Source organism: Juglans regia, chromosome 8, assembly GCF_001411555.2.
Source record: "Juglans regia cultivar Chandler chromosome 8, Walnut 2.0, whole genome shotgun sequence".
Taxonomy (NCBI): Eukaryota; Viridiplantae; Streptophyta; class Magnoliopsida; order Fagales; family Juglandaceae; genus Juglans; species Juglans regia.
In genome coordinates, this window is record NC_049908.1 from 3,182,180 (window position 1) to 3,206,655 (window position 24,476).

The 24,476-nt window shown below is 30.2% G+C and overlaps 1 protein-coding gene across 1 annotated transcript; it reads left to right on the forward strand.

The window, feature by feature from the left end:
* Nucleotides 1–13,128: 13,128 nt before the first annotated feature.
* Nucleotides 13,129–24,451, forward strand: LOC109006174. Its single transcript, XM_035693332.1, has 6 exons — nt 13,129–13,223; nt 13,314–13,434; nt 15,086–15,152; nt 21,786–22,219; nt 22,308–23,250; nt 23,337–24,451. The coding sequence occupies exons 1-6, from the start codon at nt 13,129–13,131 to the stop codon at nt 24,449–24,451; spliced, it is 2,775 nt and encodes a 924-aa protein (XP_035549225.1).
* The last annotated feature ends 25 nt before the right edge of the window (nt 24,452–24,476 follow it).

The window sequence follows — 24,476 nt, forward strand, 5'->3', positions numbered from 1 at the left end:
AAGATTGTGTCTGATGTCATTGATAAGATGACTCATAATCGGTACGCCCAGCGTTTATTTGTTTGTTTGTTTGTTTTGTTTTATTTTTGTTTGTTTTGTTTTTGTTTTTTTTTTATTTAAATATTTTTAAAAAATAAAAAAAATATATATCAATACATTTAAAATCATAAGTAAAAAGATTTTTTTTTTTTTTTTTACCAAGATCAAATAAAGCGGACAAAGTGAAGAGACAAAGTAACATTTTCTTGTCGTAATACAGCTTCTGAAAAAGTCGTTTATTATTCGCCTGCCATGTGCATGCAAGATAGAGAACAACGTAGAGAGACTTACGACTGTTTAACTCATCTCAGATGAGTTCATTTTTAGAGTACTTTTGACATCTAAACACACTTTAGTCTTTATTTTAAACTACTTTCAATTCAGACTTCGTGGGATCCACATTCTCTCTTCATTTTTCTTTTCTCTAAAAAAGTAATGGAATCCACTGACATCCTCTCTCTATTTCTCTCTCTCTTTCTCTTTCATTCGTGAGACCCACTGACACTCTCTCTCTATTTCTCTCTCTTTTTTCCCTTTATTTGCCCGATACTCTCTCTATTTCTCTTTAATTTGTGGGACCCATTGACCCATTGACTCTCTCTCTCTCAAGTGCTATGTTTGACTTCGGAAGATAATTATTTTTACTGTCACGTGAACAGTAGCCGAATAATGGTGGGACCCATTTCTTTTACAACTTCTCATAAATATATCTAAATTCATCTTAACATTCAAACACATTTTAAACTCATCTTAAGTGGATCCCACCAAACTCATTCAACAATCTCAACTCATTACTATTCATAAAAAACTCAACTCATCTCAACTCATCTTAACATCCAAACGCAACCTAAGAATACGATTGTTTTATTGCATTTCAAAGATTATCATATATTTTTAAATATTTCATTTTTAAATCACTCAATCATAAAATACTTTTTAATTTTAGATCTTTAACTTTTTTATCTAATTATATCTAATCATTATAAATTTTCAAAACCTTCAAACTAAAATACATACAAAAAATAATACAAGATTTTCAAATTTCAGAATAAAAATAATATTTTAACTTTATATTATTTTTATTCAACTTTTTTTTTCTCATTTCTCAAAAACCAATAAAATATCTCAACTTAAATTATTTCACTCATATTTTCAAACTATTTCACTAATATTTATAAATATTATGAGATATTTTTAATATTTAACATTTTCTCTCTACTTTAGTTCACATTTCTAAATTTAGACCATAGAGAACCGGAGATGGATCATCATTACACGTGCAAGATATATTATATATATGCACGTGCAAGATATACACTTTTTGCCCTACATATAATTATAAGAGAATTGTTGTAAACACAAAAAGATTACACAAAAATAAATTTATAAACTGACGTGGTTTTATATGATCTGTTTGATCTACTTTATACTTAAAGTAACTAATTTACAATCTTACATACTGTATCAAGCTATATATGATAAAAGGCAGAGTGTCACTTGGAGCTGGTCAAGTGATAAAAATAATTTTACATCAGCCAATTGAAGCCTGCCACATAGGTGTTTCCATAATTTTTTTTTTTTTTTGCACCCTTACACAGGTGATAATTTCAATTTCTTTGGATCCCTTCCCCATCCACGTGACTGTCCCACTCTCCCCTCATCTATCCCTCTCTCTTCTCTCATATGATCTGGTTCAAGATTTGTGAAGTTTTTGGTTTTCAAGATTTGTAGGAGCTTGGTGACCATTTCTTAAATGTAAAACTTTTTGTTTGTTTATGTCTTCATTTTTGTTTTGTGAGGCCCTGGTGAACCTCTCTCTCTCCAATTGTTTGTTTGTTTATTTTCTCAAATTATTTTAGGGTTTATGAATTTAATCAACTCAAACAACCAGTAGGCATTTCTCACTCTTTTTTTTTTTTTTTTTTTATAATCTTTTTTTTTAAAATTTTAAATATCTCACTATTATATTTTTAAAATCTAAGGATCATATTTATTAATTTATGTAACATTATTTTTATGTATCCATTATTTTTTGGACTTGGTTCGAACTTGCATAAGCTAGGGAGCAATTTCGAAAATGAATATTTAAGTGCAATGAGGATCAAACAGTGATGAATGTTTGATAATATTACGCCGATCTTATTTATTTTTTATTTACACTTTCGATTTAGTGGGTTATTCTAATCAATGTTTTTTTTTTGGTTTGTAGGAATATGCAAGATCCGACAATATCACAAAATGAAGAGTTCGGAACATCGTGGAATTTTCATATGTCAAATGATCATTAGACTTGGTTAAACATTTTTTGTTTTCTCAATGTGCCAAAATGGCATTGTTAGATGACTATGGTTGTAGTGCCGAGATGAAGACTCAATTTTGATTTTATGGTGGTTTTTGAGATGGCCGAGAATATTCAGCTTATCACTATGGTCTATTATTATGTTCCTATTATTATGTTATAACGGACATAGATTTTCATATGACTAGATAATTCCTTCCTTTTTGTTTGGCTTTACACACATGATTGTGGGACTTGAGACTTGAATAATCGCTAGATAATATGCCTTCAGTCGTATATTGAGCTACCCACAACCTATTGGAGAAAAAAAAACACACACACACAACTGAGTGCAAAAAGAAACATAAATTTGCATAGTTTTTTTTTTTTTTTTTAAAAATCAAGATAACTATATTAACTTCAATCTTCAGAGATTACATGACTACATCCTGGACTCAAATCTAGTCCAACCGCACCCTCATCAAACTCAAGTGAAGATTTTGCTAAACAATGAGCTAGATCATTACCACTTCTCTTAACAAACAAAAACTTCCAACTAGAAAAAGAAATAAGCTGCATACGAGAAAGACATAAATCAACCTCAAACCCATAAATCAACCCCATAGTTATCGGGAAAGACCTTACAGAAAATGGCATAAATCAAACCCATAAATCCAATTCCTTAGTCGAGCACCAATTGGTCTCTTGGAGCATCAAAAGAAAATCAATGTCACGCATAAAACATATATCAAACCCATAAATCAAACCCATAGACCCCGAATTCGCACATAACTTTCACTTCCCAAATTGCGAACAATGAGCTCTGGATTCTCCATGGCCATCAAAGACCCTGAAGAAATGGACATCTGGGTTAGTACCAAACGGTTGAACTAGTCCCTAATCTTGCGATTGAACTGGTCCCTAATTTCGGCCCCTTTGCCATCGTCGGAAGAGGTCGGAGAAAACAAGCCGATCTCCCTCATGCTAGCATTTTGGGTATCTTTGATTCTCGGAGTAGTAACTTCTGCCGATACAAACCCTCCAATAAACGCAGCCCATCACTGAGAACAAGGAACAAGCAAACCATCTCGGAGTAGTAACCATCGGCTTTGTTTCTTTTCCTTAGACTGAAGGAGGAAGGAAGGGGGAAGAATAAATTTTTCCTAGTGGAGAAGATTTTCGTTGCAATCGGTGCTGCGTGCGAGGGAGGGGGTGGGGAAAGGAAGAGCCGCCGGTGAAGTTTGAGGGGTCAGGACTCACTAAAAAAATTCATGGGAGAAAGGGAAGGGGGAAGATCGGAAGAAGGAAGAAGGAAGGAAGGGGGGAAGAAGAAAACGGGGGAGAGAGGGAGGGGAAGGAGAATGGTCTGCATGTGTGTGTATATTTGTCTTTCATGCACCTCCTATGTGGCGAATTCGTATTGGCTAATATAAAAGTAAATTATTCGCCTGACCGGGCCTTGAGTTTTTCCCTAAAAGGCAACTCCTCCATTTCTGATGTTTAGTTAGAGCATTCACATCCGATTTCTTAAATTTTAGTTAAAAAGGACACTTCTTATAATTTTATCTTAAATTTTATTTATTTTTAAAAAACCTTCTATATCCCATTCTCTATCCTTTCTCTATTCTATTAAAATAATATTCTTATATTATTTCTTTATTACTTTTTTCTCTCACTTCCATTTTCAAACTTAACTACTTAATATTTTTTCTTATGTTTTGAACTATTATTATAGTGAATATTTTAAACAAAAATTTAAATTATTTTTTTAAGGGTTTAATAATATTTTTAAAATTATTATTTTTATATTTTAGTAATTTTTTAAATTATTTTTAAAAATATTATTTAAAAGTATAATAAATATGAGTATAAGAGAAAATGTAGTTGATTGAAAAAAGAATTTATTTTATTTATTTGAATAAAATATTAATAAAAAATGATTTAGGGGATGAATAGTGGTTCCCTATATTTAGGGAACTACTGTTCATTTTCTAAATCAAAATCCTAAAATAGGGAACGGGATGGGAGGGGGTTTTTGAGCTTTTCTCTAAATTTTTCCCTATAATTTAAGGATAATAGTGGGTATGGGAAATGAGATGGGGATGTTCTTAGTCCATATTTTAATTAGGAAATCATGTAACACGGTACTGCAACGATGTCATGTACATTACTCTTTAGATTAAGAAAATAATTTATATCAGTACTCTAAAGTATACAAGTCACGTGCACAAAAATAAATCTACTATAAAAAGTAGAAACCTACTTATACCGTGCATCAAACTTCTTTCAAGAAAGTTGTACGAGACTTGTATGTTCTAAATTGATTTTAACAATACTCTTTTAGTTAACAATCTATTTTGATACTTATAAGCTGGTATTAAGCGTTATTAGTAAACAAATAAAGTTCTTGAATTTATTCAATTTTTATATATATAAAAAAAATCAACTTTTATCACATAAGTAATTAGAATTGAGAAAAATAACCCGCGGAAGTTGGAACATGGATTATAAAGTATTTGGTCATTATTCATATTTACAATTTTTTTACAACTATTTTATAATGAAAAATTCTATTTATTATTTCACACATCACATTTTTTTTCTCTTACCAAATTTGTGGTATATGGATGATGAGTAGAAGAACTTAATTAGTTTAAGAAGAATAAAATCAATTTTTAAAAGATAAAAATAAAAATTTTGTGATGTGTGAGGATTATGAGTAGCAAAACTCTTTTACAATTCATTTTCAATTAACCAATACAATCATGCCACTCCATTAAAAATAAAATTTCAATATTATAAAATTTATTTCATTTATATATATATATATAGATTTAAAGTAATTGTAAAATAATTATAAATAAATCATTTTCCAATTCATAAACCGCTAAGAATGCTCCGATCAAGATCAACTATATCAGGCCAATATATATATATATATATATATAAGGTATTGGATTTGGTTTATTAATTAAAAGGTACTAGGGTTAGCTATTTTAATAAGGAAAAGGCTTAGTACACCAATAAAGTGTACCGATAAAATGTACTAATCAGTATTTTTTTTAAAGTATCTATGTATGTTTATCTTATTGTATGTAAAAAAATACACACAAATATTTAAAAAATAATAATAATAACACTGATAGGTACCGATCATTCGTGGGTGTAGCACCACCCTTCTAATAAATGCATGACAGATGATCATGTATGGTCCTCAATAATAATATTGTACTTCCTCATACGACGGCCAATATATGAGAAACAATATTTCTTGTAATTATAGAATACGGAAATATTATCATATATTCATTTAAAAAAAAAAAAATTAATATGAGATCTATAAGAAAATATTAAAATTTTAATGTGAAAAGCATTCTTTTTTAAGTTAATATGTAACCCATAAGAAAATATTAATTTTTTAATGATAAAAAACAATTACTTTTAAAAAGAATATGTGATATTTGTACAATTTAAAACTATATTCAGCATTAGTGTCAATATATATCGTTAACTATATTTCCAATGAATCAGTGCATGACACCATGTGACGAAACAATATATATATACACACAGCAGTGTGGAATCAGGGAGCGGCCTGAAGAGCCTAGCTTCCCTGGCCTGATTCTTAATTCTGATTTTTTTTTTTTCATTTTTTTGCTTGTAGATATACATACACAAAATCAAAGTTTACTTATTGTATATATTTGGGTTTAAAAATTTTGAATTTAACACAAACTCAGTTGTTTCTGCAACTCAAGTACTCCATTTCCTTCAATGTACCATGTATGGCAGGCATACGTACAGTTTGGCATCTAAATATTAACCATACAAAACCCATGAATCTATGAGCAATGATATTTACAGTTATGAAATATATAAATACTTTACAATCTCTTTAAAAGAAATAAGTAAATACGAGACTTATATGAAAAAATTAATTTTTTAATAATAAACCACACTCTTTTTTAAAATAATTATACATCGCTTACGTATTTTACAATTATAAATAACATTAATTATTCTTAAATTTATTGTGGCCTGAATGATAAGAGACATGGTACGGTGTCTTTGTAGACATATATAATATATAATCAAATCTTATAATTTCATTGATGTTATATATAACTTGTGCTGTAAAGATAACATTTTTTTTTTTTTCAAATTTGGAGCAATATAGCTTTGTATATGTCCTTAGCGTTTGCCATGCATGGTAGAAGGCAAGGTGCATGCGGTACTTGCATGGTGATTTTATAATCTTCTTAGAAATGCTAGTTTAGCTCGAAGAAAGATGTTACAAAAATAAATTGATGTGTCTAAATATAATATGTTATGTTTATTTAATAATAAAAATAATTTTATAATATGATGTATGACATCGAGAACATTAATCTATAATTTAAATTTTATAAGTCTTTTGTATAATTTCAAATTTATTTGGGGTATCCGAGTTATATAAATATTTTACATTCATTGCGTCGAACTATCTTAAGAATGTGAATTTGCACAAATATGACAAAAAAACTTAAGTTTTGTTTGGAAAATTAGGTGAGATGAGATGTCAAAAGTTCTTTTTATAATTTCTTTTCCAAACATCACTTAAATACAAAATACTTTTTAATTTCAAATTTTCAAAATTTTCATCTTATCATTACAACATTTCCAAACTTTCAAACAAAGCATAAAAAATAAACATTTTTAAAAATTTTTAAAACAAAATAATAATAATAAATTATTCAAACAAGTTTTAACTTTTTAATATTTTTATCCAATTTTTTTCTCTAATTTCTTAAAACTCAATAAAATAACTTAACTCAAACCATTTTACTATTATTCACAAAACTCCAATTCATTATTTTTTACAAAATCCTCATATCATTTATTTCATTACCCAAACATGTCTTAATAATCTTTCTTAGATTGGGGCAATATCAGTTATTTTTTTTCAAAAATTTTATTTACATTAAATTTTTCCTTATTAGAAAATATTTCGTTTCAAGTTTTGGAAATGATCTTCATTTTGATTTTGACCAGATTTTTTATAGGATTTTTATTTATTTACGTATTTAATTTTTATACAATAATCTGGCTTTTTCATTTTTGAGAAAACTATCATAATTTCGAATATGATCATTGATCAATATTTTTCAAAGTTTTCTTCATGTTTTGTATCTTTTCTCAATTTTAATTTTAATTTCTGTTAATTAACTAATTGTCAAAATAATTATAATTCTGCCGACATCATTTTTTCTTGTTTTATACATTCTCTCTCTCTCTCTCTCTCTATTGAGGTAGAAGCTTAAGAAAATAAAAAAATATTTTAATGCATGGGTTATGCAGGGCTTAATTAGAGATGTGGGAAGAGTTGCCGGCTACGATGGTTGAATTATCTAAGACTTGATATTAAGAGAGCTACGATGGTTGAATTATGTAGGGTGGGTGAAATTAAATATTGATGGGAGTTGCAGGGGAAACCCAGGATCTTGTGGAGGAGGTGGGGTGATTAGAGATCATGTTGGAAATGTCAGAGCTGCTTTTTCGAAACATCTGGGATTTGGTACCAATAATACTGCTAAACTAAGAGCACTTACTAGAGGCGAGGCTGTTTGCAAATTGTTTGGATTTTTCATATGGAGATTGAATGTGACTCTTCTTTACTTGTTCGCTGGTTGACCTTGAAGGACTGCAAATTGTGGTATCTCTAGGACTATTGGGAGGAGCTGCTTGAGCATCTTGAGGGCATGAGCTACTCAATATCTCACACCTTGCTTGAGGGCAACCAAGTTGCAGATTTCTTTGCTCGATAAGGAGAATCTGGGATCACTAGGACGTTTGGGGGTTTGGAAATACTGCAGCAAGTTGCGAGAGGCATGATTCGTCTTGATAAGATAGGTCTTCCTTCTTTGAGATGTTAAATTAAATTAGAGTTTGTTTGCTTAGGAGGAAGTTTTGTTGGTTCTGGTTTAGTTATGGTGTTTTTATGGCTAGTGTTGACGCTGTGATGGTTTTATTGTTTTTTTGTTATTTCTTTGGGCCATGATTTGTTTACATAGTATTCCTTTGTCATAAATGAAGACTTTTAATAAAATTGAGAGGGAGTCACTCATGGACAGATGATCTCGTCTCTTTACTTAAAAAAAAAAAAGGAAGGTAGGCAACATAACCAATGATGAAGATCAGGAGCACAAGACGGAGATGATCCTCGTCATCAAAACAAGCACAAGAAAAGCCAAACCCCACCAAAGCCTCAGCTGCATGTAGTCGAGCTACCAAAAGCAAATACACGCGCTTCGGCCGACACTCCCAACTTTACACCTCTAAATTGACATGCTTTGTTTTACTCGGAAATTATTAGAGGAATAAGGGGAAAAAGTGCATATATATATATATAGAGAGAGAGAGAGAGAGAGAGAGAGAGAGAGAGAGATTGTAGAGGACCAGTACTACAGGTACGTGAGGCTGAATTTAATGTTGCTAAACGTAGATCATACAATTAAACATATTAATGCATGGTCGTGAAGTCTCTCTCTGTCGACGTTCTCTGCACAGCATGCACATGGTAGGCCACATTATAAAGTGACTTTTTTCAGAAGATGTAATAGGACAAATTATACACCAATGCTGAATCATAATCGCTGACCTTCCAAACCTGATTCGCTGGCTGTACGCATTTTCTAGTTTTAGGAATATATATAATAGTACTGTTTGATCAACCTCTCAGATATATTCCATATAAAGGCATTCAAAAAGATCATGTGGATCATTTCTTCATGTAGTTATAGTAATATAGTATAGTATAATATAGTATAGTATAGTTTAGTATTGTATAGTATAGTATAGTATAGTTTAGTATTGTATAGTATAGTATAGTATAGTATATCACTATTCTATATATATATATATATATAGTATATTATAGTTTAGTATAGTATAATATATATACTACTACTATAATATAGTATAGTATAATATAGTATTAGTATTAGTTTAGTATAATTATCATAAAAAAAGTATTAGTTTAATATAGTATAGTATAATTTAGTATTGTATAGTATAGTCTATTATTATATGATAGTATTGTATAGTATAGTATAGTATAATATAGCTTAATACAATATAGTATATGAATTAATTAAGGTATTTTTAGTACATAGTAGTATACCAACTACTATTGTAGCATAGTACATAGTAATATATTATGTAGTAGTATAGTACATAGTAGTAGTAGAGTCATGCTAGATCCACCAAAGGTGTAGCACGAATCTACCGATAAGGCATAACGATTTTTTATTTTATTTTATGTTTTATTTTTTGTACATTTTTTTTATATTTTTAAACAAAAAAATGTGTCGGTAGACACCATTAGGACCCAAGTCTCGGCGGTTTAGCTTTATGCACGATGCTAGGGTGCACACGAAATGTTCACTCCAAAACTAGTGCAAATGATTTCTTTATTTTTATTTTTTTTCTTTAAATATTTTTTAAACATCCCTTACCATTAAGAAAAAGTAAAAATATATATAAATTCACTGATAGTCACTTCTTTAACTATTAAGAAAATAAAATAAAAAAATAAAAGTGTATGAGTGGACATATTTGGGAGTCATATGAGGTACCATTCGAACGGTAAATATTGACATTCGAACAGTACCTTGTATGAAACATCCATCAAACATTTCATTTTAACGTTCGAACTGTACCGTTCAAAAGTAAAACATACGTTTGAACGGTATAACAAATATAAACAATGTCCGAACTTCCTGATTGATCGCATTCTCTCTCTCTCTCTCTCTCTCTCTCTCTCTCTCTCTAAACTCTCCATGTACAACATTGAACGCTCCTCCTGCCTTTGATTCGCTCTCGTCACTGCCATCGTCAAATACCACTTCCAGTCAAGAGGTACACAACTTAATAATGTTTAATAAGTTTATTCCATGTTAGTTTAAAAGATTTTTGATAGAAAATAGGAAGATGAATAGTTTTCATCGATATACATCGTAGATGGCTGGAAAACACAAGGTCAGGATCCTTTATGCACATCCTGGCCTTGTATGTGTATTATTTGTGGAAGAACGTGATTCCTTTCGTTCCAGTGGCCACCAAGTTGACTCAAACTCAATTCAACACAAATATTCAAACTCTACAGATAATAGTCAGGAGCTTAACATGCCTCTTTTCTATCAAGAGCATGGAATAATACTTCAATTATCATGTGTTGAATCTCCACAGCAAAATGGTAGAGTTGAAAGAAAGCATCAACACCTACTAAATGTTGTTAGAGCCCTTCTATTTGAAAGCAATCTACCTTTATCTTACTGGACAGATTGTGTTTTGACAGCTACCCATCTTATTAATTGTACTCCTTCTTTAATCTTAAATAATCAATCACCATACTATCTCTTATTCCATAAACAACCAAATTACAAATACCTCAAAGTATTTGGATGTTTGTGTTTTGCAAGCACACTTAAAAACAATTGAGGGAAGTTTTCACCTAAAGCTTCCATACGCATCTTTCTTGCTTATCCACCAAATGTAAAAGGATACAAAGTGCCTGATATACTTACTCTCAAAACCTTCATATCCAGAAATGCCATATTTCATGAATCCATTTTTCCATCTATTCCTAATTCTATCCATATCCCATTTATCTTCTCTAATTTTCTCCAAATATATGACTGTCATACTACAGAAAATTATCCTTTCATCTTCTAGAGAAAATTCTCCTTCACCTTCTACAAAAAATTTTGTTTCATTACCATCTTCTAATATTACAAATCCATTACCTACAAATCTAAGAAGATCTGAAAGAATTAAGCATTCTCCTCAATACTTGCGGAACTATTATTGTTGTAATTCGACTAAAAGATCTTCAGAAGTTCATGAACCTGCTGGATGTCCTTCTTCAGGTAAACCTTACTCAATTCTATCTTTCATTTCTGATTCTAAACTTTCCAACAATCACAAAGCTTTTGTTCATGCTTTCTCCTCTATATCTGAACCTAGAACTTTTAAACAAGCCATCTCACAATCTCAATGGCAACAAGCCATGGCAAATGAGATTAAAGCCTTTGAAACTAATAAAACTTGGGAACTTGCAATTTTGCCTCCTAACAAAACAACAATAGGTTGCAAATGGGTTTAGTGCATAAAAATTTAAGGTTGATGGCACATTGGATAGATATAAAGTTAGATTGGTAGCAAAAGGCTACACTCAACAAGAGGGATTTGATTTCTTTGACACTTTTTCACCTGTTGCTAGAATGACAACAGTGAGAACTTTACTAGCTGTAGCTGCATCAAACAATTGGTATTTACATAAACTTGATATAAATAATACTTTTTTGCATGAAGACTTAAATGAAGAAATATATATGCAGCTAGCACCTGGTTTTTCTACACCTAATGACCCTCGAGTATGCAAAATCAAAAAGAGTTTATATGGCCTAAAGCAGGCCTCAAGACAAAGGTTTTCAAAACTGTCCACTTCATTACTTCAATTTGGTTTCACTCAAGGAAAGTCAGATTCATCTCTTTTTATAAAGCAAACTGAAAATAGTTTCATTACTCTATTGATATATGTTGATGAAGTTATTGTTGCTTCCAACAACTTAGAGCTTATATCTGCTATGAAGGATTTTCTGCATAAATCTTTTACAATAAAAGACTTGGGTGAATTGAAGTATTTTTTGGGGATTGAGGTATCTAGGTCAGCCAAAGGCATTGCTTTATGTCAAAGAAAGTATGCCCTCGATATTCTACAAGATAATGGTTTTTCTGGATGCAAACCAACTGCTTTTCCTATGGAATCAACCTTGAAACTGACTGCAAATGACTCATCAGACCCTTTATCTGATCCATCATCTTATATAAGACTAGTGGGTCGATTATTGTATCTAACAATTATTAGGCCTAATCTTTCTTATTCAGTATAGGCATTGAGTCAATTTATGGCTAATCCTAGCACCTTACATCTCAAGGCAGCATAGAGAGTTCTCATATACATCAAGGCAACACCAGGCCAAGGAATTTTCTTATCTACTAAGTCTCCATTGCATCTAAAGGCTTACTCAGACAGTAATTGAGGCGGTTGCATTGATACCAGAAAGAGTGTCACTAGCTTTGCAATATTTCTAGGAGATTCTCTCATCTCTTGAAAATCAAAGAAACAACCCACAATCAGTAGGTCCTGTGCAGAGTCTAAGTATCGAGCATTGACATCAACTACTTGTGAACTTCAATGGTTAAATTATCTGTTGTCTAATTTAAACATTAAACATACTCAAGCTGCACTGCTATACATATACAGTAAACCTGCATCTGAGATTGCATCAAACCTAGTACACTATGAGAGGACAAAGCATATCCAATTGGACTACCATTTAGTTCGAGAAAAACTGCGGAAAGGTCTTATAAAGATCATCCACATTCCTTCCAGATTCCAAATAGCATATATATTAAGGCATGTTGGGGGGGGGGGGGTGAGATGAGATGATGAGATGTAATGATGAGATGAGAATTTTATGTTTTGTCTTGTGCCCCAAACCAGCCCTCCTCTCGATTCTCTAAATTTTCATCACCTTATTCGCAAGATGGGAATGATTAATATACATTCTCATCTTGAAGGGGCGTGTTGGAATATAGAAAATCACATAGAGAAATTAGAGTTAAAATCTATTCTTTCTATCATTTTCTTCTATTTCTCCCTCAAAACAGAAGTTATTGCTTTGTTTTTGTGAATTTCTTGTGTTTTTCATATATAAATTTTGGATTTTAGGGCTTAGCATGAGAGGAGTATGCTCGGCCGGCTATACATGGATTTGGGGATTTTTGTGCTTACGGTCTACTCTGTTATTGCCACTGGCTCCTTGCGCCATCACCATTGTCCACGTTCACCAAGTCACCTGCAGTAAGCTTTGTTCTTTCTATCATTTTCTTTTATTTCTCCCTTAAAATAGAAGTTATTGCTTTGCTTTTGTCAATTTCTTGTGTTTTTCAGTTATAAATTTTGGATTTTAGGGCTTAGAATGAGAGGAATATGCTCGGTCTATGCATGGATTTGGGGATTTTTGTACTTACGGTTTGATTTGAAATCATCAGCAGCAAAGGAATACCATATGGTATGTTTTTGAACCCGACGTTAAAAAAACTAGGAACTTTACCTTTTCCAAAAATATCATCTACTGCCTTAACCAATTTTCCTAGAAAATACTAGTATTACATGAAATCTCTTTAAGCCTCCTGTATCTGATAGTATCTTGAAACTTCTAGTTATTAATTTTGATTTTGTACTAGGAGTTCCCTTGGATTACCTTATCTATACATGGTTGTAGTTGGTGGGGTCATGTATGCGGGATTTTACTCTCTAGAGGTTTTCGAAAGGCTTCTATGCCTTAGTGAGGTTCCACTTCATAAAGAAAAAAAATTCTAATTCTTTACATTATTAATCTGGTGGAGTAGTGTGTATTTTAGCTTTTCTTTTCATAATTTAGAGAAATCTATACCGTCTTGAAATTCCAATTTTAATTTTTTTTTACCCTAGCTTGATGAATAACAACGATGCCACTTGGATGGCAATAATGTGGTTGCCCAGAGTTGAACTTGATGATTTGTGATTTCAGAGTATGCTGTCTTAGCATTATTGATCTTGGTATATATGTAGTAGAAGCATAGCCATTAAACGTTTTTCAGTCCTAAACTAACAAATTGATTTGTTGTGATTGTTGCAATATTTGATTGTTTTCATGTATTTTGAAATCATTAAGAGCATGCCTGGTGAACATTAATACAACCATTCCTTGCATATCCAATGATTTGCATTTTTGTTGTTGTTTATATGTTTTTTTAAGTTAGTAACTGGCTCAAGGCAAAGCTTTTATGTTAACTGAAATAATTTGAGTAGTGACTAAGTTGCCTCGAAGGTGTTTTTGATAGTATTGTGGTTGGGACTATATGTTTTAGTTTGTATGAGTACATAATCATATGAAAGACTTGGATCTTTGTTTCCATATCTTCATTTCTCTCCAAAGCTCTTCCATAGTTGGTTTATTTTATGAATTCCTATATCTACGATTGTGCCCCTTTTCCTAGCTTAGTTGTTTATTTGAAGCCAAATCTATAAAGGCTTTCAATGGTTTGTTTATTAATCACTTTGAGTTGTTGTTTTGAAATTAGAGTTGTTGTTGGATTATATAATTATTACTAGTGTGGGGTTGATATAATTCAATGGCCTGGGATTAAATGAAAGTAGTATGTTTTGCTTGAATTGCTGCAATTAGATGAAATAATTTAATTATAATTTGATTATCAATATATGGTGCAATTAATTTGCTTAGGGTCTTCATGATATCTATGATATATATTTTATACTCAATATTTTTCTAGGTATGGTTGATAAATTTTTCTAGCTATAGTTGATCAGTTAGGAATTTTTTTTTTTTGAAACAGAATATACATTCTTGTTATTACTCATAACAATGGCCATCAGCCACTACAACAATTTTAATCTAGCCATTCCTTGCATATCCAATGATTTGCATTTTTGTTGTTGTTTGTATTTTTTTTAAGTTAGTAAATGGCTCAACAGAGACCAAGTTAAAGCTCAATGACATCTCTATATATTTTAGTAAATATATGCTGCATATAATATAATAAGCCACATGTGCCAACTGTGTTATATATATATATATATGTGTGTGTGTGGCATTTGGTTTAGTCTTTTGTGTTATCCATTAACATTTCAATGTCTGATTAAGATCTTCAGGTATACAGGGGAACATGATGCAACACCAACTTGCTAGCTTAAATTGGCTTAGTCATCTCTACGCTTCTTGGCTATGTGAGTTGGGAGTTTATCTCTGCTCCTACTTTTAGTTTCAACCATTTGTTAGATTATACAAAATATAGTTGATGATTTGTTAATCAATTAGAAAGTTGTGAAAAGAAGTGTTTTGCTTAGTGACCCCTAACCTCTGAATCATTGATACATATTTTCATTTCAGATTTATTCACCTCACTTGGACTCACCTCCTCCAAGATGGGCGTTCATCATGTTGCACACGGATTGCATCAGAATTAATTCAAACTTTGTAATGGTTCACAGAGAAGACTGAATGAATACGCTTTTTATTTTGTGTATGTCTTATAAAAGACACCTCATTGATGGTTTAGTACATTTTTTTTTAAAATTTTGTAAAAGACTTTTTGACGAGTATTAATCACCCAAAATTTTATTTCTCACAACAGAATTTTTACAGTGACAAGGTCACAAGAGGTTGTTGGAAAAAGGTATTTTTTTTAAGATAACCATACATTCAAACGGTATTTCTAGCGTTCGAATAATTATTAAGGATGAAATTTATTTTGTCTTAAAAAAAAATCAATTTGAACAGAAATGATCAATTTTGTTTCAAAAAATACCTTTTGGGGTGAAATCAAAATTTAGTCTAAAAAAACTTTTTGAGACAAATTAGAAATAAAAAAAAAATTATCTCAAAACACTTTTAGAGACAAAATTGAAATCTTTTGAGATGAATATTTTCGTCTCTAAAAAGTGATTTTGTTGTAGTGGTAGGATATCTACCTATATATATAAAGAGCCTATCTAACGGCAATTCTTGTTTTAACAGTCCACAAGATTTTTCCGTTTAAATTAATTCCTCTCCATTAAAAGTTCTTCAAATCGTTAAATAGCTCTATTACCAATTTGATACCCATTGATTGGGTCTTTCACGCCATCCGTATTTAACGTCTGATGATGCCGCCCATCTATTAACTCTTTAATACCATTTATTACCATTTATTGGTTGTTAAATTATGAAAAATAAATATATTAATCAAGAGTTGATTTTTGAACGAATCATTTAAATTCTCTCTTTTTAACAGTTCCTGACGATTCAAATGCCAAAAATACATATATTCTCTGTTTGATTTTGACGATTCATTATATTCTGCTCTTGACGTTACAAATCCCAATTAATAATTACATATAACAAATACAAATACATAAAAATTGAAATAATACCAAATACTATTCTCCTAAAATAACTCAAAAAATTCTTCCCAGCCAAGCCGAAGAAATCCTCCGTTTCCCTTGAGTTTGTATTCATCATTCCCCCGGTTTCTCCAGTTTGTATTCATCATTCCCCTGTTTCTCCTTCACTCGTGGAAGCTATTAGAGACTTGCATACACAAATTCTGCTGGATTTGAGGTAATATTTTGTTTCTTTATCAATCTTTTATGTTTAACTATTTGAATGAAAAAAAATTCTAAACAGAATTTTCACAGTTCATCTTTTCTCCTATAGGCTGTTTCTCTCAAATCAGTTGTCTACAAGTACTGCAGTGGTGATAAAGTTTAAAGGAATCATCGAAAAGGTCAGTCTACCCACTTTTGTGTGTTTATGGTATATCTATGGTCTACCTATGTTTTGGGATTATAGTCTGTCTAATGTTTATAGCATATGTATAGTCTAGAAGCACAAACACAAGCCAGATAGATATGTTCTCTGTAAGAAAAAAACTACATAACTTTGTGTTTTTTGTTGTTTACAAGTATATAACTTTAGGATTTGTATAGAGAAATAGACATAAATTTACAAAAAATTCTAACATTGTAAGATTCAAAATTCTAGAGTAATTTAATTGTAACAAACAATTCAAGTATATAACTTCAGGAATTGTATAAAGAAATAGAGATAAATTTACAGAAAATTCCAAAATATAACTTCATAGATTATAACTTCAGTATTGTTACAGCAGAGATCGTACTGTTTCATTCCATAAAATATGTGAAAGTTATAAAAAAAACCAAAACCAATAGGGGATAAGAAAACAAAAAACAGAAGAAAAAAACCAAAAAAAAGAAGTGCTGAGTGGATTTAAAGAAGCAAAAATAACAACTACCATACAAGAAAAACCATACATTCAGATTTAAAGAAGCAAAAACGGGAAAAAAAAAAAAAAAAGATCAGATTAAGAATAGATCAGAAGAAGAAAAAAAAAACCCGACCTTTCTGTGTAGGGGATGGCCTCACAGTGGCTCAGCTGGGCTAAGCAACAGCTATTTGGAGAGGGAGAATCATACATTCATATTTAAAGAAGCAAAAACGACAAAAAAAACAGATCAGAAGAAGAAGATTTTAAGAAAAAATCCACCTTTCCCGTGAAGTGGATGGCCTCACAATGAGAATATCACACTAAAAAATAAATGCAAAAACCTCTATACTACAGTACTACAGGGCTCATAATTTACCCATAAAAAAACAATATATGGCTTATAATTAAATTTCAACAGTCTTCTTCAAAAAAAAAAAAAATTCAACAGTCACATTCATAGTTGAAAACAATCCAGGAACCCAAAACCCAATCTATCATTACAATCTTTGACATAGTTTTTGCTAAAAAAAAACCCATGGTACAACATATTGTATTGCAAATAATTAAAGGATCCTCCCAATAGCACATTTCCCAGTTAACAATATGGCACAAAACTTAACAGCTTATGCATGCAACTTATAATAGGGTGGGATATAGTGGTTCAGCAATTCAAGTCTATAAGATGTATGACTTGATCAATCAATTTGTGCTTACAAAGTTCATCCAGAAACTTCGAAGACTAACTTACTCGCTCCACTATTTTAATCAAGCAGCTAGCAACCTATTCAACAAGCTACAAATTTGAAATTAAAAATTAATAATAAGTTGGAAGATCAACAAAAGACTTTAAATAATAACCAACAGCTAAATCATTTAAAAGAAAAAAGAAAGACAACAAAAAAACTCTACACAATACATGTCTGTCTATCTTCATACTGAAGAAGACTAACACAATATGGAAATAGCTTTCATGAAAGATGAAGGGCATTCAGAGGGAAGTTTCTTACAGACGTTCACCACAGTGGAAAGAGCAACTCTCTTGAGGCAAGTTAAATAAAAATTATATACTAAAACCCTGAATAGATTCCATTTTGAGAGAGTTGAAAAAGCACTATCTCGTTGAAAAGTTCTATACATCTGCAAAGGTAGGAAAAAAGTATGGACATATTCTTCAGATCTACACCATCCAAAATAAGCAAAAACACATCGAACAAAATTAAAGAAAAATACATATATATATATATACACACAAACGGTATTGCTCGAAAATTTTATGAGTTCCGAAAACATATAAATATAGAGGGAAACGAGTAATCATCCACGAACTACAAAAGGTAAAATTTTTAACTTTTCTCAGGAACCAAACATATTCATTCAGAGAGAGAGGGAGGGAGAGAGAGTACCAGATGAACGGACTGATTTTTAATCCCATCGAGACTGATGGCCTTCTCGCCAGCCATGTTGGAAAGCAGGCAAGACTATAGCCTGAGGTAAGAAGAAACCAAATCGGATCAGAAACCCCTTAAACGAGTTAAATAGATCAAATTTATAGTATAAAATACACGGTGGAAGAACTACAAGCACTTCGTCCGAAGAGAAAAAGAAGACAGAAAATTAAATGGGAGAGAGAGAGAGAGAGAGAGAGTAGATGCCGACGGTGTGATCGGGAGGGATGAGAAATCTAGAGAGAGAGAGAGGCTATGTTGACCCGAAAACAATGGAAATACTGAACTTCCTTCCGTGAGATAGAAAGAGAGAGAGAGAGGGTTGCGGGAGTTTCTTTAACTTTCTAAGCACAATCCATGTGTTGTGCTTTTTCTGTGTGAGAGGGAACGGTGGATGCAGATACTAACTTCCTTTCGTGAGATAGAAAGAGAGAGAGAGAGAGAGAGAGAGAGAGAGGGTTGCGGGAGTTTATTTAAATTTCTAAGAACAATCCGTGTGTTGTGCTTTTCCTGTGTGAGAGGGAACGGTGGATGCAACTGTATGTTGTGTCTTCTCGGTTGGAGTGGACGGCCAGGATCTGATTGGAGAGTAGTGACGCGGATTGTGAAAAATAAAATAAAAAATAAAATAAATATAATATATAAATAAAAAATATTTATCATTATTATATATAAATAAAAAATAAAATCACTATAATAAATATAAATAAAAAATAAAATCACTATAATAAAATAATTATAATATATAAATAAAAAATAAAATCACTATAATATATAAATAAAAAATAAAATCACTATAATATATAATAAATAATAAATAAAATTACTATAATATTTATCACTATTAAATTTAAATAAAAAATTAAATCATTATAATATATAAATACAAAATTAAATCACTATAATATATAAATAAAAAATAAAATCATTATAATATTTATCTCTATTATATATAAATAAAAAATAAAAACACTAAAATATATAAATAAAAATAAAATCACTATTATATATAAATAAAAAATAAAATACTATAATATTTATCACTATTATATATAAATTAAAAATAGAATCACTATAATATATAAATAAAAAATAACATTACTATAATATTTATCACTATTATATATATATGTATATATAAAATCATTATAATATTTATCACTATTATATATAAATTAAAAATAAAATCATTATAATATTTATCATTATTATATATAAATTAAAAATAAAATCATTATAATATTTATCATTATTATATATAAAAGGAAAATAAAATCATTACAATATTTATTAATATTAAAAAATCACTATAATCAAATCATTATAATATTTATTATTAAAAATCAAATCACTATAATATTTATGGGACCCACACATTTTTCAACTACCTACTCAAAAGTCAACAACTCAACATACTTCACACATCCAAACAACTCAAAATACTCTTAATGGGACCCACAAACTCACTCCAATCTCTACTCATAACTCACTACTCATAACGTTGGATGCAGCTGTATGTTGTGTCTTCTCGGTTGGAGTGGACGGCCAGGATCTGATTGGAGAGTAGTGACGCGGATTGTGAAAAATAAAATAAAAAATAAAATAAATATAATATATAAATAAAAAATATTTATCACTATTATATATAAATAAAAAATAAAATCACTATAATATATAATAAATAAATAAAAATTACTATAATATTTATCACTATTAAATATAAATAAAAAATAAAATCACTATAATATATAAATAAAAAATAAAATCACTATAATAAAATAACTATAATATATAAATAAAAAATAAAATCACTATAATATATAAATAAAAAATAAAATCACTATAATAAAATCACTATAATATATAATAAATAATAAATAAAATTACTATAATATTTATCACTATTAAATTTAAATAAAAAATAAAATCATTATAATATATAAATACAAAATTAAATCACTATAATATATAAATACAAAATTAAATCACTATAATATATAAATAAAAAATAAAATCATTATAATATTTATCTCTATTATATATAAATAAAAAATAAAAACACTAAAATATATAAATAAAAATAAAATCACTATTATATATAAATAAAAAATAAAATACTATAATATTTATCACTATTATATATAAATTAAAAATAGAATCACTATAATATATAAATAAAAAATAACATTACTATAATATTTATCACTATTATATATATATGTATATATAAAATCATTATAATATTTATCACTATTATATATAAATTAAAAATAAAATCATTATAATATTTATCATTATTATATATAAATTAAAAATAAAATCATTATAATATTTATCATTATTATATATAAAAGGAAAATAAAATCATTACAATATTTATTAATATTAAAAAATCACTATAATCAAATCATTATAATATTTATTATTAAAAATCAAATCACTATAATATTTATGAGACCCACACATTTTTCAACTACCTACTCAAAAGTTAACAACTCAACATATTTCACAAATCCAAACAACTCAAAATACTCTTAATGGGACCCACAAACTCACTCCAATCTCTACTCATAACTATTCACAAACATTCTCAACACTTCTCAGCACTTTTCATCACCCAAACGTACCCTTAACTTACGAATTTTTTTCAACAGTCACATTCATAGTTGAAAACAATCCAGGAACCCAAAACCCAATCTATCATTACAATCTTTGACATAGTTGTGTGATTTACAGATTCATTATATTAGCACGTTGCTTAGAATAGAGAATTAAGTTTGATAAATATTTTCTAAAACATTTTTTATGTGTGATATTAAAATATGTTTGTTTTAGATTTATGTTCCATAGTATTTAATCATTTGATTATTTATTTAATTTTTTATATGTAATATTGAAATATGTGTTTGTTAGATTCCAGTTTCATAGTATTTTATTATTTAATTATTTATTTAATTGAGCATTAGAAATAATAGTTATTTCTTTATTTCATCTTGCTTGTGTAGAACAGTATCCAACAGTTGAAACAATCATTTTCTTCATTAACATAATGAGAAATGATAAGATTCTGTCAATAATTTATTTTAAAAAATTTAACAACAAAAATATAAATTTGTGTCAAATTTAAATATATAAACAATTTCTTGAAGATCATGGAAAACAACCTGCAAAAAGAATCCTGTATAAAGATTTACCAGAAGAGAAGAAGGAGGAGATTCGTAGAAAGCAAAGAGAAAGATATGCTAAACAAAGAGCATATAGAAGCAACTCGATTCGTATTAATGATTCGACATCATTTGGTGATGATGATTCTAATAGATCTGTTGGTGATCAAACGACTACGTCGATTGCTCGATATTCAAACAATGACGTCCAATATACAGACAACATTGAAGACTTTAGTCTTGTTCAAAGAGTATCAAAGAGACAACGAAATTCTGATATTCATATCGGTATCACTGAAGATGATTCGTCTCGTGAATCATGTGTTCTTCATGGTGTTGATGTATGTGTCATTAATTCGGAGACACATTCATCTATAACCAATGTCTCTGAATCTTCTAATCAACTCTTTATCCAGCAGGTTCTCCTCTAATTATTTTTCTAAATTTCTTATTCACCCATCATTCTGTTATTTTTCTCTAAGATTTCGAAAAATATTATACAAATAGGATCCATATGTTGTTCGAGAGGAGTCAAGCTATGGTCAGTCGCATCACAGTTCTACTGGATTGAGACAATTGTTGAAAGTAGTGCCATCTGAAGCATATTCTCTACCATTAATACCCAGCTGCATACACTGTAAAGCAAAGCGATTCTGTCATGAAACAACTGGCTTTTGCTGTGCTGATGGGAAAATTTATTTAGCCACAAATGATGTTCCTGATCAGCTTTATGCATTGTTCACCTCCAACACGGATGAATCTACACATTTTAGGACTTACATTCGAACTTATAACAACAAGTTCGCTTTTACATCATTCGGAGTGAAATTTGATAAAGATCTATGTAGGGGAAATAGAGGAATTTATACTTTCAGAACTCAGGGACAGATCTATCACTACATCAACGATTTGCTTCCTTCAAATGGTTGTCCTTCTTATCTCCAGTTGTATTTCTATGATACAGAGCATGAATTAGAAAATCGCATTTCTGATTCAAATAGAATGGATCCATCAATTATAGCTCAACTCATCAATATTCTTCGCATCAATCCATATTCCATTTTTTTCCGTTCTCTTGGTGATTTGCCAGATTTAGAAAATCAAAAAATCCGCATAAGATCAGATGCTGGCCTAGATCAACTTGTATTTAATGCCCCTACTTCTTCACAAGTTGCAGCAATATGGGTAGAAAATGATGATGGAGGTCAACTAAGAGGACGTGATATTTTTGTCTTTAACCATTCTGGTGGAAGTCATATAGTTCAGTACTATTTTGGATGTTATGATCCGCTGCAATATCCATTATTATTTCCTTTTGGTGAAATTGGTTGGCATCAAGGAATTGAAGGGGTAAGTAGAGGAAGAAGATCTACACATAACGAAACAAGTCGATCAATAAATCCTCAACAATCAGGAACTGCAGATGAATTACTTGCAAGAGAAGAACGAGGTTAGATTGCGATATTAATATTCAAAAATTTAATTTAGCATCTACGACCAATTTAATAACATTCCATTCACATTCTACTTTTGCAGCATTAAACAGAGAAAGGAAGGATCCGATTGTTTCTTGTCGTGAATATTATTGTTACAAATTGCAAATAAGAGAAAATGTCAGATCAATTTTACTACTTTCTGGTCGACTACTGCAACAATTTGTAGTGGATATGTATGTCAAAATCGAGACATCAAGATTAGATTATTTTAGAAATAACCAACAACATATCCGATCAGAGGTATATCAAGGTATTGTTGATACCATTACGCTTGGGGAAACAAACGCTTCTAATGTTGGGAAACGGATTATACTGCGTTCGTCATTTATTGGAGGTCCAAGAGATATGAGGAAAAGATATATGGAAGCAATGGTTTTAGTTCAGCGATATGGCAAACCAGACATTTTCTTAACAATGACGTGCAATCCAAACTGGCAAGAAATTACAAACGAATTAAGTCCGCATGAGGAGAGTCAGAATCGACCTGACTTGGTTGCTCGGGTCTTCCATTCAAAATTAGAAGAATTAAAGGATCAATTATTCAAGAAGCATATTTTTGGTAAAGTCTCAGCATATGTCTACGTTATCGAGCACCAAAAAAGAGGTCTTCCACATGCGCATTTTTTAATTATCTTACAGAATGATTGGAAAGTCTATGCGCCTGAATCTTTTGATGAGATCGTATCAGCAGAGATACCTGATAAAAATACAAACATGTACTTGCATAACGTTGTTGTCAAGCATATGATGCATGGACCATGTGGAGCCTTGAACCCATCAAATGTTTGCATGAAAAGAAATGGTTGTTGCAAAAGTAATTATCCAAAGAATTATGCATCTGCTACGACTGTTGGAAATGATTCATTCCCAATATATAGACGTAAGAACAATGGAATAACTGTCAAAATTAGAGGCAAAAATTTAGACAATTGTTGGGTTGTGCCATATAATCCATATCTGCTTGCAACATTTGACTGTCATATCAATGTCGAGATTTGTTCTACAATACAAGCAGTCAAATATCTTTATAAGTACATTTATAAAGGGCATGATCGTGTTGCTTTCAACCTGGTATCTGAACAAAACAATCAACAAGTTGATGAAATCCAACAATTCCAATCGGCTCGATGGATTACTCCCCCCGAAGCTATGTAGAGAATATATGTGTTTGTTATTAATG

Bases quoted from the DNA above. Each gene is read 5' to 3' on its own strand.
- LOC109006174 (XM_035693332.1), top strand. From the start codon at position 13,129: ATGGATTTGGGGATTTTTGTGCTTACGGTCTACTCTGTTATTGCCACT. The intron at 13,435-15,085 runs GTATGTTTTTGA...TCAGGTATACAG, and splicing joins CAGCAAAGGAATACCATATG to GGGAACATGATGCAACACCA. The intron at 15,153-21,785 runs GTGAGTTGGGAG...AATTTCTTGAAG, and splicing joins TCTCTACGCTTCTTGGCTAT to ATCATGGAAAACAACCTGCA.